This window comes from Lipophrys pholis (genome assembly GCF_963383615.2).
Source record: "Lipophrys pholis genome assembly, chromosome: 19".
Classification (NCBI taxonomy): Eukaryota; Metazoa; Chordata; class Actinopteri; order Blenniiformes; family Blenniidae; genus Lipophrys; species Lipophrys pholis.
Window position 1 is genome coordinate 5,768,185 of NC_137647.1, and position 20,207 is coordinate 5,788,391.

At 43.1% G+C, this 20,207-nt stretch overlaps 4 protein-coding genes across 5 annotated transcripts; 2 read left to right on the forward strand and 2 right to left on the reverse strand.

The window, feature by feature from the left end:
• The first annotated feature begins 72 nt into the window (after positions 1-72).
• Positions 73-2,086, forward strand: ndufa6 (NADH:ubiquinone oxidoreductase subunit A6). The gene is made up of 3 exons (XM_080487181.1): positions 73-229; positions 1,445-1,560; positions 1,693-2,086. Exons 1-3 carry the CDS (start codon positions 91-93, stop codon positions 1,822-1,824), a joined length of 387 nt encoding a protein of 128 aa, XP_080343307.1. The 5' UTR covers positions 73-90; the 3' UTR covers positions 1,825-2,086.
• On the reverse strand, positions 2,026-5,029 carry smdt1a (single-pass membrane protein with aspartate-rich tail 1a). The gene is made up of 3 exons (XM_080487182.1): positions 4,821-5,029; positions 3,303-3,467; positions 2,026-2,403 (listed from the first exon to the last, which is right to left on the reverse strand). Exons 1-2 carry the CDS (start codon positions 4,977-4,979, stop codon positions 3,330-3,332), a joined length of 297 nt encoding a protein of 98 aa, XP_080343308.1. The 5' UTR covers positions 4,980-5,029; the 3' UTR covers positions 2,026-2,403; positions 3,303-3,329.
• A 139-nt stretch (positions 5,030-5,168) lies between these two features.
• fam234b (family with sequence similarity 234 member B) lies at positions 5,169-12,383 on the reverse strand. Of its 2 annotated transcripts, XM_080488477.1 has the most exons (13): positions 12,266-12,383; positions 10,556-11,107; positions 10,027-10,140; positions 9,679-9,846; positions 9,459-9,574; positions 9,132-9,282; positions 8,795-8,936; positions 8,286-8,480; positions 7,974-8,052; positions 7,687-7,854; positions 7,291-7,411; positions 6,936-7,162; positions 5,169-6,850 (listed from the first exon to the last, which is right to left on the reverse strand). In XM_080488477.1, the coding sequence occupies exons 1-13, from the start codon at positions 12,300-12,302 to the stop codon at positions 6,848-6,850; spliced, it is 2,073 nt and encodes a 690-aa protein (XP_080344603.1). In that variant the 5' UTR covers positions 12,303-12,383; the 3' UTR covers positions 5,169-6,847. The 2 variants fall into 2 exon arrangements, with proteins under 2 accessions (XP_080344603.1, XP_080344602.1); XM_080488476.1 differs by having other exon boundaries at positions 6,819-7,162; positions 12,266-12,362.
• A 493-nt stretch (positions 12,384-12,876) lies between these two features.
• On the forward strand, positions 12,877-19,062 carry poldip3 (polymerase (DNA-directed), delta interacting protein 3). The gene is made up of 10 exons (XM_080487888.1): positions 12,877-13,221; positions 14,750-14,880; positions 14,959-15,386; positions 15,493-15,537; positions 15,642-15,719; positions 15,816-16,037; positions 16,473-16,550; positions 16,681-16,810; positions 16,981-17,047; positions 17,688-19,062. The coding sequence occupies exons 1-10, from the start codon at positions 13,154-13,156 to the stop codon at positions 17,896-17,898; spliced, it is 1,458 nt and encodes a 485-aa protein (XP_080344014.1). The 5' UTR covers positions 12,877-13,153; the 3' UTR covers positions 17,899-19,062.
• Positions 19,063-20,207: the final 1,145 nt, after the last annotated feature.

The following is a 20,207-nucleotide window of genomic DNA, read 5'->3' on the forward strand; positions in this document are numbered from 1 at the left end:
GTGGAGCCCCCTGTCCTTTAGGGGGCAGCAGCGCACCCATGTGAACATAATAAACCAACTCGAAGCGCCGAAGCAGACGAAGCAGCCGTCATGGCGTCTACAGCTGCGACCCGCGCCGGAGCCGCCGCTTCTAAAGTCGTCAAGCCGATCTTCAGTCGGGATTTAGATGAGGCCAAACGCAGGGTCCGTGAGCTGTACCGGGCCTGGTACCGAGAGGTCCCAAATTCGGGTACGTTTGTTTGGCCGCGGGTCGGAAAACAGTGGAGTGAAGCGACAGCGTCAAGGTCGAGCTATACGGAGCTTTAGCTAAAACACACTCGGCTGCTAAATTAACCGCAAGATAATCACAATAAAACATTGATCAACGTTGTCAGTTCGCCAGTAATTTGCAGAAATGTCTGATTTAAGTGATGACTTGAGAAGCTCGTCAGTGTCGAGCCAAACTAATGTTTAGTTACTGACACCCACATCAAAACAGCTTTCTGATGATCTCATGTGGATTGATTTCTAAATTTACAGTTTAAGGTAATTCTAAACACAAAGGTGTCTTAAGTTTTTTTTTAAATCTAAGGTGGTGCTGTTTCATACATTCTTGCTGGTTGGTCATCCTAAGATAAGTTCGTGAGAAGACGTGAAGTCCTGAGGAAAACAACTGTATTGACATTAATCAGTGACGTCACAACATTCAGTCAGAATTGATGGAGCTTCCAAAAAAAACTATAAAAGTAGGGATCAAATTGTGCAAATACTTATGAAGTGGCAGTTCATGGTTCGCATGCCAAGTAGCCCTTAAGGGAATTCAGTTTAAACTAATTTCCTAGGCAGGCATCGACTGCATGAGCTAAACCTGTTTATGTTTTTCACCATGATGAAAGTAAATAAAAAAGTTCCTCTGTTTGTCTGTTGTACCAGGGGTGAGAACACATGGTTTTCATTCAGATAAAAATGCACCATTTATTCACTTTTAGAATCTTTTTAAATATCCTTTGGCTCAGTATGGTCCAGGAAAGCGTTTGCTGCTCCTACGATCTATATACACTTTAAATTTCAAGCCATTTGTCTCATATTTAACTTGTTCAGCTGTGCAGTGAAAGCTTCAGGTTGGGAGATTTTCAGCATTTTAATAATTCTTTGATAACATCCACCATTGTTAATCAATGCTATTTTAACACCATTTGTAATGCTTTATTTTCCCTAAATTGGGTAAAATGTGACCTCAGACAATGAAGCTCCACCTGGAATGACAGCTTATAGTCATTTGTCTTTCTACTAGTGTCTTTCTACTTCATGTAGAAGATATCAAATGTGTTACATCCACACAATTAACAATATTTTCTTGCTTTCAGGCTGTATAGTTTTTTTTTGTCGAATGGCATATTGATGCAGAGATAAAATGTTGCTGTCACACTAGTTAAAGGTTGGTCTTCTGTTTGTCCCCCTGCAGTGACCACGTTTCAGCTGGACATCTCAACACGTCAGGGACGAGACAAAGTGAGGGAGATGTTTGACAAAAACAAGCACATCACCGATCCCCGAGTCATTGACATGCTGGTCATCAAGGTAAAAAGATCCTTCATTACCTTTACAAACAGGGCAACAGTTCATGTTTCCATGTAAATAAGTGTCGAGGTTTACTGCTCAAATCCTAATTTCATGGTGTTTAAAAGTGTTTTGGTTTTTTTTTAATCCCAGGGGAAAATGGAGCTTGAGGAAACGATCCATGTCTGGAAGCAGAAGACCCACATCATGCGATATTTCAACGAGAACCAGGAGCCTCGTACGAACGACTTTCTGACCAAATTCTACAGCGGTCACGACCCGTGAACTGAACCTCCGTCCTCCGTGACAAATGTTCTCTTTTATTGTAAATACACGCTTGACACACACGTACCTGGGCGCCGTCTCTTTTTTTTCGAGGTTGATTTGAATTAAAAGGCGTTGTGCTTATGGTACATTAGGTCACTTATGGTACATTAATTCCATTCACTGTACAGGACGATAGATCTAAAGAAGCAGCGTTCGACTGTGCATCAAAGATTTTTATTGGGTTTTTTTTTTTTTTCTGACATCTCGCAAAACCTTTAGACTACAGAGAAACGCTCTTAAACACCAAAAATACACTTTATTTCGGAGCGATTGTGTGACATCTAGTCTGTTTTCACAGACTCTACCGACTCTCACCACGCTCCACTGACAAAGCTTTTACACAAAGTGTTCTTCCCTTTTTTACGAAACAAGCAGCGCATGCAAACACGGTCCGAGCGGCCCACAGTAACAGCAGTGAAACCCTGAATCCAGCGCAGACGGAGGCGACTTGAAAACACAGCAGCAACTCCAGGAAGGCTTTTGTATTTGCTCGACAAGGTTGCAGACACGGGACGGCAGCAGTGACCTCCCAACGATCTGCAGGGAAAGAGGAGTGGCCATCATTTTTAATCTGAAGATACGACACAAGCAATTGTTAAACAGCCGCACAAGCCACAGAAATAGAGACACACACTCTGACGTGACAAACTATTCCCCTTCTTCGCTGCTGCATTCGAGTCTCTGGTGAGATGAGATATGGCTGTACTTCTTTATTTGGTTCGAACACTTTAAAAGATTGTAACTGTTACCTGAGAGGTGTGAGAAAGTCGTGCGTTCTATTTATCGTGTTGGCAGTTCAAATTCCCGTATTTCATCTTGGACTCAAATGCAGCGTCGCGTGATCTGGTTGGAGGTGTTAAGATACCAGAGGTTTTCAAAGTGTGAGCTCGACCTCAGGGGGGGGCCCTGAGCAGGGTGAGGGAGGTCAGTTTGAGCTGTTCTCATATATTTTTAGCAGAATGCAACTTTTCTTTTTGTCCCACTTTTATTTGGAAGCTCAAATCCAGTATTTCATCCAGTTTGATGTTAAAGAAACAACAGAGGCCTCTTGACTCGCTGTTATTCATTTTTGTCTCATGAAAATATTTTAATTATCAATTTTATTAATTGTCCCAAGATTGTTTGTTTTTTTACAGTTTCTAACCATAACTGGTGAAATATGCCGCTGTTGGCCACCATTTTTTTTCTTGTTAGTTGTTTTTGTAATAGTGTTGAACAATCCACAAACGGTTCAATAGGAGCTTCACAAAATATACAAATTTGAAAGTTGCACACTGGCTGTGAGGTGGATTAACGGCTTTAACAGTTAATAAGTCGCTTGTTTTAATGAGGGAAGCAACTTTTTGGTTTTTATTTTTTTTTTGAAAACCTCGGTTGCAAAACAAAAGCAAACCAAAGACTCACAGTTCAAAACCCACAGCCCGAGTGACGGATACCTGATAACCAGGAAGCCTACAGACCCCTCAGTCATCATCGTCGTCGTCCTCGGGGACGAAGATGTCGTGCTCCTCCAGCAGCGCAGCAAAGTTCTTGCTGATCTGAGTCCCCACATACAAGAAGGGCACCACTACCAGAGCAATCCGGAACAGGCCGAAGGGGGTCTGCCTCCCCAGTGTCGCACATCCACCATAAAGACAAGTTAGTGACGGTCACGTCGCCTCGACACACTTGTCTCATCACTAAATCTGTGAAAGGGTTATTACAGTTTCTCCTACAGACTCAGCAAAACTACAGACTTGACTTTTTTCCTGGAAAAAACAAGGTTGTATGTATAATGTTCCTGCGTTATTAATTATCACTACTATTGTAATATAGTGGCATAATCATCAGTAATGATACTGATCATGAGTCAGAAAATGATTTTCTAGTTTGAAAAACGTACTAAAACACATTTGTATTTCAACGTAGGGATTATTATTATTTTTATTTTAAAGTTGCCTGATAAATTATCAAGTAAAGATTCTTGAAAAATCTATAAATGCTTCTTTATTTGACATCTCTACATACACTGCGCGGCCGAAATAAAGAAAAAAGAGTTGCCACCTGGATTTAAGTAAGAAAATAAGTAAAAGCCTCCTTCTGGATCATTACTGGTATCTGTCAGTTGGCAACAAGTTATTTAACCCCAACAGATGCAATGAACAGCTTCTTATTTCTTAAGCAACCATGTGGAAGATATGTCACGTCTGTTTGAGAAAACATAATAAGATTGCAGAAAAACAGCAGTTGACCTCAGGGCTGTGTTTAATAGTGAAGGAGGGAGCATTTCCTCATGCACGATGCAAAGGGACTGAACAGGGGGAAACCACTAATCAGTGAAGTTAATTTAAAAAAATAATAATAATTTTCTAGGGAGCTAGTGACCTAGTAGGTCACGTGGTCTCATGAATCCAGACTGACTTGCTCCAGAATGTTGGGTGCATCAGGGTGAGAAGAGACAGAGGAAGTGATGCATCCGTCATACTTCGTGCCACTGTACAAGCTCTAATGCAACACTGCAACTTTTTTATGTTTGTTCTAAAATTAACAAGCTTATAATATTGGAGATAGTGTGTTGACATTAGTTTAGGAAATTAAGAAAAGTTTATTAAATGTTTTGCAAGGAAAGAATTGCATTTTTTTTGATAATTTTTTAACAAAATTGAAAATAATATTGCTTACATGTGTAGATTATAATTTTTGGGGGGAGATTATTAATCCTGATGACAGCAGGATTACCTAGAGAAACCACTCACATCGTAAAAAAGTGATGCAAAACACAGAGAATGTGTCAAAGTTTCTTAAAATCTACTGAGTCATTTTTCAAGACACATAAACTTGTTGCTATTGCAAAAAAATATATCCTCAGCAAAACTTATGAATGCCCCCAGTCTAATTATTTATTGCCCCTCCAGGTGAAGCCTCCCTGGTTCTGACTTCACGCCGAGCCGCGGTGCGCGCACACCGGGACTCACCTTCTTGGGTTTGGGGAGAATCGCTCCGGAGGACGAGCTCACGGCGGCGCGGCGGCCCGTGCCCGCCCGGCACGGCTCCACCGCGGGGGTCAGCAGCGGGGGGCGGCCGCGTCCGAGGGCCGAGAGCCGGGCCAGGCGACCGAGAAGCGCCGACGCCATGATCAGATCAGAGCGGTGGATGATGGATGCGGCAGCAATGCGGAAAAACCAGGAGTGATTCAGGGGACGTGGACCGGGAGAAACGGCGCCCCCGTGTGGTGGTAAAGCTGCTACTGCACCCACACACACGTTCCACTAACAACACAACAATGTAAACTAACAGTAAGAACAACAAGGAACGCAAGGATTTGTGAGCTGTTGTGCGAGCACAGAGTTTAATAATAGAACAGTCACAATATTACAAATGTTTGGACCAGGAATGTCAAACACATCTTAGGTCTGGGGCCACAAATAGCCCAATTTCAATCTTGAATGGGTAAAATAGTGTCATAACAACCTCTAAATTTAGAAATGTCTTCGTTGTGGCGCAGAGTACATGTGATGAAAATGTCTAGATTTTCCCAAAACTAAACAAATACCACCAAAACCAATTTCAATGAGACCTTCTGGTACAAAATAGAGTGAAATGTCAAAACTCAAGCTGACGTCATGGCTTTTAGGCCAGTTTGATGGTAATGAAATAGTGCTCTTTCATGGCAGCATCACCTGATATCTCACGGTCACCTTGAGCAAACAAAATCCCCAACATGATAACACAACTGGAGAAATATCTTCTCCACCAACCGAGTCCGTGCAGAGATGCATCTTTTCATTTCCATTTCACACATCGTCACAACCGCCTTGGAATGACGGTTGTGGACTCGTAACAGTGTGAAAACATGTGTTGACAAGTTAAACCCAAAAGGCAAAGTAAGTCAATAAATACTGTACAGCTTTAAATATTTACATCGTCTCGATTTATGTTGTTCATAAGCAGAAAGAAGAATACATGAGAATACTGACCTGGAAATCATATAAAAGCAACAAAAAAACAGACCTCTGGGACTAGATTTGTAAAAGACTCATACAGACACAATCTGTTTTCCTCTTTGGTTTTGTGACATTTGCAATATTTTCTGTGTCCCTTTGCTTGTTTTTATACCACCATGTGATTTCTTTTGGGGGGGTCTCTTATGAATCATTATTACACCTCCTGTGAGAATTGTGACCGTCGTGTTATAAAATGATGTACATTGCCGATATCGGTGGTACAGAATAAGCTCGATGCAAACTGATTGGAAGTTATGATGCAAATGTTTTAACTGGAAAAACCAAGTTTCCTAGAACTGAAGTCAGTGAAATTAAAGATATCAAACTGTAGTTTTACTAGCATTTTACTGTATCCACTGAATATTTGGTCACTTTCATGAAATCCGGGTTGGTAGTTTATCTTAGCGTCTTCCCCCTGAAATAACTCATGTAACTTCAGTTGTATTTAATTAGCGAAGCGGACAATAGACTGTCCCGCAGAAGTTTCAGAATACAGCACCGTAAGCGTCATCATAACAACACGAGGATAACTGAAGCGTTACCTCCTGAAATAACAAGTATCTTCAGTTGTAGTAATTAGTAAAGTAACATGACACAAACAGTTGTTTTTTTTTCTTCGTCTTGGAGGAGATGCTCTTGACTGTGCTGAGCTAGAATATTATACACGTCTGCCACTGAGTCCAGACAACTACAAACATTAAATTAAATATTAGAATGCCGAAGTGCTTAATAAATAAAATAAATAAGTACCTCAATTGTACAAATGTAAACAAAAGCGGCCAATTGTTTACAAGGCGATGAGCCTCGTACTCGGTGAGCACAGATAAAACATAAACAACGTGTCCACATGTAAACAGCTTGAGATGGTTTGTCGGTGATTCCTGTGTGCAGAACCGTCTGCCGCCTTCGTCCCTTTCTACCTTTCATGAGATGTTTTGGTTGTTCGACTTCCACCGTGTGGCGGGGGCGGCGGCGGCGACAGCGGCGGCGGCGGCTCGTCACTAAAAGAGAACAACACAGGAGAGATTCATCACCGTTTCATCATCCTTCCCTTCATCCACTCAACACACGCTGCTTGTGTCTCACCTGATGTTTGAAGGACAGGCGCCTGAAGAACTTGTTGATCTCGAAGACGCTGGGTTTCAGCGGCTTCCCCGTCTTGCTGCTTCCTCCGAGCCTGACGATCTGCCCGTTGGTGATGGCGGCCCTGAGGCTCATGCTCTTCACTATGCGGGCGCCGGGCTCAGAGTCGGGCGTGGGCCGCGACGACACGGTGATGTAGGTGGCGTCCTTCAGATGCTCCAGATAGCTCACTGTCAGAGGAAGAGTTGGAGAAGACAGAAAGACTGAAGTCAGGAATCAGTAAAGCCGTGGGAGCGATGCTCACCCTTGTTTCTGACCTATGTGAAAACACAGAAATGCTGGCGCCTCGGTTTTGTACCTGCAGATGTGACTGCTGTGTCCGTGGTGCTGCTGAGCTCCAGCAGGACTGTGGGATATGTCGGGTGCAGCAGGAAGAGTTTTCTGATGAGTGGCTGCGCTGCTGCAACACCTGGCGCCACCTTGATCATCAGTATAGAGGAGTTATTACACGCATCAAAATAATAATAGCAGATAATCAACTTTATGAGGCGCTCTTCCAAACAAAGCTACAAAATGCTTCACAGGCATCAATGAAAAAGGACAATATAAAGAATCGAATTATATAGATTTGACTGTAACGACTAGATTTAAAACAAACAGTGTTATAAAAGGATTCATTGAGCCTCCTTTGCTTTCCTTCAGCAGAGCAGATTGGTTCTCACTACGCCTTCAGCTCCCCCGAGGAGAGACTCACTGTTGTCTTGGTAGCGTTGCTCTGCGCTCTGATTGGTTCACTGGCCCAGAACAGGAAAGCCGATTGGCCGGTCGAGGTGGAGAGTGTGGATGTCTCCAAGACGAGACGAGGACAGACAAACTGAGCCGACCAGAGGAGGTGCCCCTTTGCACCGTCTACGATCTGAGCCTGGCGGGTGAAGAGGAGGGAGAAACGGCAAACAGGGCAAAATGTATGTTACTGTGGCATCAGATGGAAAATGAAAAGTCTCTAATGAATTCATTTCAACTTGAATTGATCTGTTTTACCTCCATGACACCATTTGCTGAATGCTGACTGAAGACATCGAGGATCCCGTCTTCATTGAAGTGTCCCGGGGCTGGTTGACTGCAGCAAGCAAACTTATTTTACTGAAAGTTTCACTCAAACTTTAGGATTCTGCTGTATCGTTTAGGGTTGTGTGAGTTTGCATGCAAAATCTTCATCTAAAAACTGTCGACTATCGAGCACGATTCCACCACTTAAAACCTCCTGCCTGGTATGGAGGAGTAAACTGTTAGACATGACGGGAATGTAAAAGTAGTGTGATTTGTAAAGACACAGAATATTCAGGCTCGCACATGTGAATTGGATCCGAGTTGAAGATCCACTCCTTGCGGAGGTCCCTCTGTCTGAGCACTGACAGCTTGCTGGAGCCGTACACCAACACCCAGTCACTCCTGGTGGAGTTCACGTTGGAGACTGTGTCCAGGCTGTTGCGGTTGTTACCAAACCCAGCCACAAGGGGGAGCAGGAACTCCACACGTTCAGACCCTCTGGAAAAAATGACATAGAAGAGCAATTTTTAACTCAAAGATTAACTCTTATATCGTCTTTCACTGTGGGTTTTTTTTTTTTATGTTTTTCACTTTGACTGATAAACATTATTAATCAGACAAGTATTCAATAAGTCTGAGCTGTCTAAGTAGGATTCAACTATAGTGAACAACATGAATGTTTTCACCAGCACTCAAACTGCAGCTCAACCGTTTCAGTGTTTGGTTTTGTGTCTCTGACAAAGCAGGTTTCGTATTGATCATACAGACAGAGAGTCTGTGCAGTGTAATCAGACCTGCTCACTGAGCCGTACCTGTAGATGTTTACAAAGGCGGAGGAATTTGTTTTCCTCAGAGCCTCCCAGCCTGGATCTCTCCTTCTGAGTGCTTGAGTGACGGGCATTTTGCCCGTGGCGCGAGTGTAGATGTCTCGCAGAGAGATGGCCTCCACGTTACCTGAGGGAACCGACATTCACAGAGTGATGTGGCACAACACAGACAACATAAGCACATGTACGGCGACAGATTGAGTTGCTCTTTTTTATAAACATATGAGCTTTGGGTTTGTTCTGTGTACGAGGGCACTCTTGTCTCGTGTCAAACTGGTGAGGTTTGAGTATTTAGGCTCTTTACACTCGTCCCTCCTCTTACCGAGTCCAAACAGGATGTAGTACGCTCCTTGCTGTGTCTCATGCAGCAGAGGACCGATCAGCTTTCCTTGTCCAGTGAGGTTGAAAGGCACCGGATGTCCAAGAATCGCCCCCGTCCGTCCAGAAATCAAAGTCAGGGAGAGATCCAAAGACTGAAAATCAGTGCAGGAGAGAATGCTGATTGACGACTGTACAGTGACATATTTGTAGGATATGGACAGAGCCACAGAGTTACACAAAGCTCAGTCACTGCGGAGCTAATTAACTGTGACGTGCTCCACTGTAGCTGAATGTGGGGGGGGAATGGGTTTGTTGACAAACACGTTACCTCGTCTGCAGGCAGTGTGGCTACAAGCAGATCCGGGACCGAGTCTCCCTGAACGTCTGGAAGTAACACCGCCTGAGATTCAATGTTCTTCAGCAGGGCAGTCCACAGCTCCTTCCCTGGGGAGTGACAGGAAACTCATGAAGGCCCGCAGCTGCCACTTCCTCGTTTACATACGTCTACAAAGCCCATTCGGCTGAAAGATCTCTGTTGTCCTCTTCACCTGTCGTGCCATTGACGGCCATGATGACGGATTTGCCGATGAGAGGACAAACATGCGACGATGTGGCGCCGTACGGCAGGCCACACTGGACATACATGACAGACTCCCGCATCACTTTTCTCCAGAGCTCCTGGCCGCTGACCGCAGACACAGCCACAGCGCTGTAGACTGGGACAGAGACACATTTGATGATCTACAAAAGCTGTGACAAAGTCAAAATCGAACCCGTTTCTGTACTTCCTACGAAGAAGAAGGTGAAAGGGAACGTGCTATTCTCTTTGTTTTCACATCAACTGTCTGAATCAGTGGGGTGGAGACAAATGTTTATCAAATGACTTCTTCACATACTCTTGTTCCCTTGCGTCGTGTGGGTGTCATTAGTCCACTGAGTAACACCCAGAATCACGTCCTCCACTGAATCACCATCCAGATCCCACAGGGCCAGAGCGGGTGGAGTGACACCTGAACACACAGCAACACAGGAGAGATGGACGTCAACCACCAGCAGCGTCTTTGGCTCATATTATCAGTCTATTATCTGTTGTCCGTTTGCATGTTTGATAAAATACTGATTTAAAAAAATGTTGCTGATAAAGAGTCATTATACTCAATTTTGTCACTTTCTTGTCACTAATGTTATAGCATGTGGTTGTTAGAATAATGCGTATTGTCCTGTGTAACCATTGGAGGCTAATTACAGGGTAAGGTGTTATTGTCTCAGCAAAATCTTCTTTCTTAGGTCCTGAAGTGAAGATAATAACCAGTGATTGTGCTTTTTTTTTTTGTGTGTCAATAGAGAAGGTGATCTTTATAGTTTATGTTAGTGAGTCACATGTGTGTGAGTGTGTGCACTTTATGGGAACCGCTCTGTGTTTACCTCCTGCGTCTCCCAAAGCTCTCTCCCACTGCAGCTTCTTTTCCAGTTCTCTCTTCTGACAAGGAATCAGAAAAGCACAGAGCAGCACCAGCAGCATGGCGCAGACCAGAGGCACCAGGAAGAACGCACTCCGAACAGCGTGCTTCATCCTCATCCTCTTCTCTTCCGCCTCAGCACTGTGAACCCCGAGTCCACCGCCGAGGCCGCCCCCGAGCGACCTGTGCCCCCCTCTATCCTCCCTGATGCCCCCCATGTCCGAGTCCCTGTGGCCCCAGTGCTGCGCGCCCTTCGCGTCATTCCTGTTCTTCCTGGATTTGTTGGGGAGCCGCTCCCGCCACTCATCCTCCTCTTCGTCCTGTGCCTCCACCTCGGCCCTCACCAGTCTCCCGGACCTGCTGCCCCGGTTCTTGGAGGAGGCCGTGCCCAGGCCGCCGCCGTCCCTGCCCAGGCCATTCCGGGGGTAGTTGAGCACCAGGTCGTCCTCCTCGCTGTCGTCCTCGCTGTCCGCCTGGGTGAGTGGATCATACTCCCCAAGCTCGGAGCCCTTCTTCCCTGCAGGAAACAAGATATACATTGATGATTGTGTATTATTGGTGCACGTAAACACTCAAAGCTACTCTGCTCGAAGATGTTCCAAATAGTTTGGCCAGCTTAGAGAAGGAGGACAGAATAGGAGAAACACCACTGCAAACTACAACCACAAATATAAACCTACACTTACCAGCCACTTTATTACAACCATCTGTTCAACTGCTTGTTAAACCCAAATAGCTAGTCAGCCAATCACATGGCAGCGACTCAATGTACTTAGGCATGGAGACCGGTAGTTATTGAATCGCAAAAAAAAAAAAAAAAAGGTGGTTGAAGTGACTTTGATTGTGGCACGGTTGTGTTTGTTTCACAAACTGCAGTTCTATTGGTATTTCCAACCATCACCATCTGCAGGGTTTACAGAGAATGGTCCAAAAAACTGAAAATGTCCATTGAAGCAGCGGTTCTCTGGATTGAAATACCTTGGGGAGTAAACAACATGAATAGATAAATCCATCGTGTCAACTGTTCAGGTCTGCAGGGGTCACTTCTTTGTAAATAGTGTTAATGTTCATCCCTTCTCTGTGTATGGATTCATTCACTGTTTGCCTTGGGAATATAAATATTTGCTTATTTGAAATAGTATTGCTAATTTTGATATTCTATTCTGTGTGGAGCAAAGCTCTAAAGAGGATCTATCTATCTATAAAGTATACATATATGTAGTGTGACTTAAGTGTGACACATTGGGTATTTTAGCCAAATCGTCAATATCCCCTCAAATCGATTCTGAAAAACTGATGTACATCTTTATCCTCACTTCAAATTGAATGGAAGAACAGGAATATATAAAGTACCGTTATGTCTGTTATGTTACAAGGCTTACAGCATCAGATGAGCTTGTTTTGGTGTAACATCAGCTAGTAGCATGATAAAGGGCATCATACGACAAGAAGAATAGATTAAAAAAAAAATTTAAACCGTCTGATACAACAGTTTTTCGTGATTTACGTACATCAATTCAATCGGATAAGATGCACATCAGGAGCTGCGTGTTTGACGAAGCGGCGCATTGAAATGAATCGGTAAACAGATTAATTGTCATCCCGGTCGGAATTGGCAGCTAATCTCACTGTTTTCTGTTAGTCGGTGTGCTGAAATGTTGACGGAGCATCTTACCGGGCAGTTTGAGGGCACGGGACAGAGCTGCAGCCATTTCTCCTCTGACGGATGAACGGAGGGAGTGACGAGCAACTGCTCATGAGCGCCATCTGCTTCCTCCCGCTCTCCTCGGAGCAGTGCATGCTGGGAGTTGTAGTCTATGGGACATGAGCAACATTGACGGCTACGCAACAACACTAACATTTCGGTACTACTTAGCACAGAAATGTTAGATTTAATGTTTATATTGTGAACACTATGGGGGAATGGGGAAGGTCCTAGTCCCGCGTGGCATCTCACGAAGTAGGCGAGTCACCTCGGCAGGCAGACCTGAACCCCTTCAAAAATTCATCTCGTTTGTTACGAGGACACGGGCGTCACCCCGCGTCGTTATTTTCCTTACTCATCAGTTTAAGGCATAACTAGTCCATCGACGAAGCTTCAAATAGATCCATTCCCCAAATAGTCTCTGTCACGGTGCGGCAGGTGGTGTCGTATAGTAGTTTAATAAAGTCATTATTAACAACTATCAGCTAAAGTTATAAAAACAGACAGATGTCAATGTAATTTAATGTCTCTATATTATATATTTGGGGTAAAAATCACGATATTTCTTTTAAGACGTTGGCGCAAAGGCTCATGGGAATGGAGGGATGTACCTTATTTCCCACGACCGGAGAATTTTTTGCATTAACGTTACCTCTTTGAGTCCTCACTCATTTTAGTGAATGATTACTGCTATGTTGTCAATTATTTTTTTTCATGATCAAGCGCAAGTCAAACATTCTGACTAATTTAAACAGGATACATAGTGCGTCCCCTTGCGCATTTTTTTTTTTTACATTTTGACCCCTGTTGTTCGCCGTAGTTGGAGCGCGCAGGCGTCGTGTAGAAGTGTGTGAGAAAATGGCAGACGTATCTTTGGATGAAGTCATTCGACGGCGAGGTATTAACCTCAAAGCTCCAGTTAAACGGTAGGTAACTACACGATATCGCAGTAAGGCCTTCCGAGTTAAAAACGCCGGAGCTTGTAGTTGCACTTCTGGAAGCTTTACTGTCGCTTGGTGACGACTGCTGACGTTATCCCATGGCGGCTAGCATAGGGGCTAAATATGTGCTTCATACGCAGGCCTAAATGTTCCAAATCATTTCCTGTGAAAATAAGAAAACATCGGTGAATGAACAGGCCGTTCAAAGGTTAATCCACGTGAATTCATGGGTTATTCTGGTCGTCCGGCGCTTGTTGGAGTTTTGTTTGTAGCGACACTCGCTAGGCGTAGCTAGCAGTTGAGCTAACATTCGTGCTGGCTTGTATTGTTTAACTTCTTTGATAAACGTTACCGTTTGCATTTAAGAACTGAATCTAGTTGTCGGCGTAGAATCACATTAACGGGTGTGTTTCGGAAAATTTCTTTAAGCCAAACTCGGACGAGACAAAGATTCAATGGTGAGGCTAATTACTGCACGTTACTCAAGCATTTTGAACAGATTTTCCATTCACTCTGTGTTGTACGCCTGTATTGCGCCAAAATGTGTCGTTCTTTCATCATTATAAGAATAGAAATAATTTGACAAAGTACAACACATGCATAACCTCTTTATTCGTGTATTTGCAGTTTGATATGTTCCCGATGATCGATCACCTTTGTCATAACCCGTGGTCAGATTTGCCTGAGACCATTAGAACGTTTTTCTTGTGCCTGCCCTAGTGGCAAGGTGCAAAGATTACCATCCAAGGCGAGTAACTAGTCCCGCACCTTTGGAAGCTCGGGCACAAAAAACACGTCGGAACGGATGGGAGAGGCACCTCGTGGAGGATACGTGCGTCTGTTGCCTTTAAGACGCTGATAACAGAGGAGAGGAAGACACAAAATTTCCTCTGGAATTTTCTAGTTTAACTACTTTTCTGTTGGTCTACAAATATGTTCAACTGGACTGCATTATTTTATAGGGTGTTTGAAACAATTTGTACCCAAGAGCAGTACATCCCAACCATTTTCTTGAGAGATCCAAGTTTTTACCATTGTAAACTTAGGTAACTTTATTCAACCACATCCCACACAATTACAAGAGGGGCAGTATATTAGAGAGGATTCAAGATAGTGTGGTCAAACTGAAAACAACCTCAAAAAGGTTAAGAGCTTAAAACGCTCTGCCCCATCGTGATGGAGACATTTTAACACATTTTTATTGAATTGCACATAACATCTTACATGAGTTGTCAGTATCATGTTACGGGTGTTTGTATTGAGAATGAATCGCAATAATGCATTGTCTTTTCATAAAATTTCAAAAATTATATCCTGTATTACACTATTTAGCATTTTGCCAGACGGTCACTGCTTTAGAAGAAATATTCTAATATTCCCTTTTTTGTATATTGTGGAAAAATGTGAGGAGAACATAGAATTAGTTGTGATGTTTCAGTACATTTTAGTGGTATTTTGAAATGTGAAATGGATAACTGTGTGTATAATGTTTTCTATAATAATATGATTGCAGTGTTGAACCAGGCTACTTCCCCACTCCCAGACCAATGTTTGGACGAGGTGCAGGAGGAGTTGGCAGGACGTTTGACGCCAGGCAGAAGATTGGAGTTAATGATGTAAGGCAGCGGCTTGGAGGAGGAACGGGTGAGTGTGTAATTCCATCTCAAACTACAGCAGTCTTGTAGCTTTGTAAGCCTGTTAACTTTTCATATCTCGGCCCAGGTTTTCAAGTGAAAGATGCCAGAGAAAAGCTGGTCCAAAAAGATGCTCGCTTCAAAATCCGCGGCAGGGGAGGAGCCGGTGGGGTGCAGGATGCTCGCCAGATGATCAACTCACGCAAACAGGGGCAGAGTCTGTTCGGCGTCCCGGCACTGCTCACACAAAAGACGGCAGCAACGCACCAAGTACCGAGTCAGACGCTTGTGCCGCAGATACAGATACACACCAACAACCATCTTTCTGGTGTGAACACGAGGCACTTTGGCCTAAATGTACAAGGACTGAGCATGAGAGCCAGTGTGACGCCACAGCCGAGCAATAATATCAGAATGACAGATGCTCGTGATCGGCTGAGCCTCAAGAGGAGCATTGGAGGGTCACAGATACAAGCAGCTGTTGCACCTCCGCTCAAAATAACCAAAACCATCCAGGTGAGATTAACATGAGCTCTGTTGTTTGTGGATCACTTATGTAGCCTTCACTTGTTGTTTGGTCATGTTTACTATACTCTAAAATCTTGTCTTTTGCTCTTTACAGCAGCGTCCAGTAGGAATGTCCAGTGGAATACGTCCAGCTACGCAGGTAGACCTGTTTGTCTTTGCTTTTTAATAAAACCATGTGTTTTCATTGTAGATGGGATCATAGATTTAGAGTGTGTTTACTAAAGGTTTGTTGATTTTTTGCAGCCGGTCTTGAATCAGCATGAAGGCACACCCGGCAAACAAATAAAATTCACAACTGCTAACAACATGCTTCAGTCACGGGTGAGTTTAGTAGTTTCACAGCTGACCTGAATTCCCATGGCTTCGTACGGACCAACCAACTTTGGCCTCAAATTAAATTGCTTTTCTCTTTTACAGTCCGGAGCGGCGAGCTCCCCTTTCTCCATGTCGGCTCCGATCACAAAGGTGGTTAAAAACGATGCTTACACAGCCCCACGTCCTCCCGTCCCAGTGGCTCCCACCCGGCCCAACACCAGCATGGCTGCTGCTCGCTCCTCAGCCGCAGCCTTACAGCCGGTCTCAAGGACTCTGCAGCAAAGCACAGCAGAAACCAGCACCGCAGCTCAGATTCCTCCTCAGGTAAACACTGGAGTTACATGTGTATATTATTTGTAATGATCAGTACATCCTTCTTTTTTTACTTTTTCCCCACCTTCAAGTTGTCTTCTGCTCATTGTAATCACACTACATTGGTGATGTAATAGAAGGGCAGTTAGTTTCATACTCAAAAGTAACTGCAGAGACAAACGTCTGTTTTAGTTGTTTAAAGGTTTTATTACATAGTGACAACCAGGGGTTGTTTTTTTTTTTAACTTTGAATTGTTTTATTTAACTATTTGTCGTCGTTGCACTCGGTTGACCTTTCCGTGTGGAGTTTGCGTGGTTTCCCTTTTTGCGTTGTGGTGGCTTCCTTTACTGTAGAGTTAATCTTCACACCTGAACGCATTGCAGCTGTTCTGAAACATTTTGTTTGCCTTTACATGATGATGTGGTTTTGTCGTATTTCTTTTCCAGCCTGCTTTCAGCCCTCTGGAGGGGACAAAGATCATGGTGAACAATCTGCACCCCAGGGTTACTGAGGAAGACATAGTGGTGAGCAAATCCAGCAAATCTCACTGTGTGGCAAGAACCAATTCTTCCATTTGACATTAGAATGATGCAGCGTGTGCTCTGGTACCCCGATGACTCATTCAGTGTGTGTTTGCCGGCTGCTTGTCCACAGGAGCTATTCTGTGTGTGCGGCGCCTTGAAGCGGGCTCGGCTGGTGAAGGTGGGCGTAGCTGAAGTGGTATTCGTCCGTAAAGAGGACGCTGTGAGCGCCTACAGAAAGTACAACAACCGCTGCTTGGACGGTGAGTGCCGTTAGCAAGGACACACTCATCAAATGGCTCTGTGGGTTTGGGGCTCTGACTTCTGATTTGTAGGCGGGCCAATGACAGCCAGGACTACCGTACTGGATTATCATTTGTTTTTGAATGTATTTTTTTTATTTATTTATTTTTCCCCTCTTGTTGTCTCCCAGGCCAACCCATGAAGTGTAACCTTCATATTCAGGGAAATGTCATCACTTCTGATCAGCCCATTCTGTTGTAAGTAAACCTTCAAGGTTTTATTTTTTGCCATGTTAATGTGATATGACAAAATACAGCACAGAAAAACACATGACACTCCTCAGAAAAGCAGCATTAATCATTTTTTTGTGATGTGATTTAGTATTTTGTGCAAATTATTCAAATTCTGTACTACTATTAAGTATTACTGTGTTATTTTCAGGTGGTATGTGCTAACCCTGCCTAATGAGAAGGTTTTCATTACTCTATGATATCTAACAGATTGTGTTTAATGTCTGCTTCAATCTTCTAACACTGATTACCCGGTAACCACTATCATGATCATAATGACTATTTGCTGACACTTTGACAATGAATGAATTTGTATCAGTCAAACCAGGATCAGCACCTTGTGGTGTCCTCGTTTAGGGAAGAAGGTGGAGGAGGGTCATTGGACCCAGACCCGAGCTTACGAATGTAAAAAAAAAAAAAAAAAAGAAAGTGTATGAGCAGTGGATGGTTTTTAATTCACAGACTTCACTCTTTGTTGTCAAGAATGAAAACTCGCTGACTTGTCTTAAAACCAAGTTAATCCTGTTCACTGATGAGCACAACACATTCCAAAAAATAAATCCGAAACAAGTTTTCCCAACAGTTTCTCTTGTCTCTGCTCTCACAGGAGACTCAGTGACACTCCAGGCGCTGGCGGCAGTACAAAAAAAGATGGCCTGCCCGCCTCCCTGTCTCGCCCCGCCGGCCAGCGAGCCTCGTCTCAGCCCACTCCGGAAGTTGACCCCCAGACCATCCTTAAAGCTCTGTTCAAGTCCACCACGCAGTCCACCACCGAGACCCCCAGCTCGCAGGCCACCGCTTTCCGCATCAAGATTTAGTTCACGTCCGATGCGAGTACGCCGCCTTTTCATATTACCACAGTCTTGAGTGTTCACATTAAAAACTGTTGTTTCAGCAGGCAGCCCACCTTCTGTCATCAAACTGATTTTTATGCCATTTGATATTCATGATTATTGTGAACGTATCCCTGAAACAAACGTGCTGCATTATCCGTTCGGTTTTGTGGTATCAGATTTTCACCCGGTAGTTCCAGAAGTGGACCAGTCAGATAATGTTTCTGTCATGTCGTGTCAGGGGAGCGAAGCCGAACTGTCTCCTCAAATATTCCTTGAATGAAGGTTTTTGTTTTGTATTATTAACTCAAATTATTGGCACCTCTTTGGAAAAAGAAATCAATAAAAAAACAAAAAAAACAGCCCTGAAATTCAAACCGCATTGTCATTACTGAATTATTAAAATCTCCATGATGTTAAAAGATCAGTCCTATTGTACAGACTTTAGAAATACAGCAGATAAGTGACCAGAGACCAAACGCTACAACTCGGTAGACAGTTTTTATAAGCCACCCTAAATTCCAGATGGCGCTTTAACAGTCTAGATCTCTCAAAATACTTTTACAGCAGGCACACCGAGACAAGAATTCTGACACTACACTTTTGATTATTCCCACTTTGTTATTTTCTCGATCACATATTGTCAACATTTTCATAGCTTTTTACCTGTAGTGTGTCATTCAGGCTCGTGTGCTTTCTTTGTGACTGATTTAACCCGGGTGTTTAGTTCTGGAGCTGTAAGTTAGAGATTCTACATTACTTTTTTTTTTTTGTTTGTTCTGTTCTTTTTCATCTCAGGAGACACAAGAGGCTTCGGATTTGTTGGTGAAATGTTTCCATTAAACATTTAGCTTTGTAAATCTTGTCTGAGACTGATCTTTGCTGTCCATGTGATGATTAGAGATCTATAGAGATCCATGTATATCAGAGACTGGATTTAGGCTTTTTTAAAGCCTCTGGACATCTTTTCATGTGTTAGTTTACATAGTGCAGTATGACACAGCAACACTGTAATGTATTAAAAATTCTTCCCTATAAATTTGCTATTTTAATGGATAATTAACCATGTGTTACTCCAATAAAATTTACTGCAGCTTAGCAAAATCTTCAGCTTTGTTTTTAAGATTAAAGTAGTTTACATTGTTGCTCAACTGGGCTGCGTGTATAACTGTTCCAAAAACACACCCATTTACAACCCCTATATTAAAGCAGAATAAACCTAAAGTGATAGTTTAGTGATAGATATAGCTGAACTTCATCAAATTATAATTCACTGGGTCACGCAGTACAAGTGTGCCAAAGTGGAGCACGTTGATATAGCGGTTAGAGCAAGACGGTCCCCGGTTAAAGTCACATCTAGTTTGCCTTGTATCCCTGTGTAGGTGCTCCCAAGGCCCCAAAACATTTGAAGCTTATTGTGGGCTTTTAAATGGGCCGTAAGAAGGAGTGTGTGTATGTGCTTCTGTTTATGAGGACCGGCAACTTGTCCAGAATTCCTTGTCTGTAGTCATCTAGGATTGTCTCCAGGGCTAACTTGGCCTTAACTTTCCATTAGGAGATGACGACTGAAGAAGGAATAGGAGTGTTTGTATAAACAGACCTGTGTGATTTCTAAATGCGGCTTTCTGTAGACACGCTTTCTTCATGGCAGCCCTGATACAATATTATCTTTAAAAAGCAAATTTAAAGTTTCAACATTGGACTTGATTTTTCACTTTATATGTTGCAGCATTAATTTATATACAGCTACAACCATGTTTGCTACTTTCATTACTTGTTGCACAATTTATTCAGGGCTGATCCTTGACTACTCTGGACTGCAGCAGGTCAACTTCTGGGCCATAATCTTTATTATCTAATTATCTAATTAATTCATTATTATATATAAAGTGTTTAGTATTAGTAAACCTACACACTTCTTATTGATAAGCAATGGACTATCCTACAGTCAAAGACAATCATTTATTTGGAGGGAAAAACATTTGCAAAGACATGTTGAAAACTCAGAGCTTTATTGAACAATAGTATTGGTGCAACAGTTGTAATTGTGTAATGGAAAAATTTTACACAAGGCAATGAAGATCCTATTATATGTCCTTATGTTTTTTTGAACAAAATATATTGAAAATGTTAAAAAGCAAATTTCAAAAAGTAAAACAAAAAAGTCAAGTTTTGGTCTGTTTCCCTGAACTGGGATGGAGCTTGTGCACCTGATCTAGCTCAAAGTGTCCTTTTGCTGCCTCTGGCTCATATTTCTTTGGTGGTATTCGATCCGATGGTTGTCTATTGTAGAC

Coding starts and splice junctions, on each gene's coding strand:
- ndufa6 (XM_080487181.1), top strand. CDS start 91: ATGGCGTCTACAGCTGCGACCCGCGCCGGAGCCGCCGCTTCTAAAGTC. Junction 230..1,444: donor CCGAGAGGTCCCAAATTCGG/GTACGTTTGTTT, acceptor GTCCCCCTGCAG/TGACCACGTTTCAGCTGGAC. Junction 1,561..1,692: donor TTGACATGCTGGTCATCAAG/GTAAAAAGATCC, acceptor TTTTAATCCCAG/GGGAAAATGGAGCTTGAGGA.
- smdt1a (XM_080487182.1), bottom strand. CDS start 4,979: ATGGCGTCGGCGCTTCTCGGTCGCCTGGCCCGGCTCTCGGCCCTCGGA. Junction 3,468..4,820: donor TTCTCCCCAAACCCAAGAAG/GTGAGTCCCGGT, acceptor CTGGGGAGGCAG/ACCCCCTTCGGCCTGTTCCG.
- fam234b (XM_080488476.1), bottom strand. CDS start 12,302: ATGGCTGCAGCTCTGTCCCGTGCCCTCAAACTGCCCG. Junction 11,108..12,265: donor CCGTGCCCTCAAACTGCCCG/GTAAGATGCTCC, acceptor TGTTTCCTGCAG/GGAAGAAGGGCTCCGAGCTT. Junction 7,855..7,973: donor CAGCAAATGGTGTCATGGAG/GTAAAACAGATC, acceptor TTCACCCGCCAG/GCTCAGATCGTAGACGGTGC.
- poldip3 (XM_080487888.1), top strand. CDS start 13,154: ATGGCAGACGTATCTTTGGATGAAGTCATTCGACGGCGAGGTATTAAC. Junction 15,387..15,492: donor AAATAACCAAAACCATCCAG/GTGAGATTAACA, acceptor TGCTCTTTACAG/CAGCGTCCAGTAGGAATGTC. Junction 15,538..15,641: donor GAATACGTCCAGCTACGCAG/GTAGACCTGTTT, acceptor GATTTTTTGCAG/CCGGTCTTGAATCAGCATGA.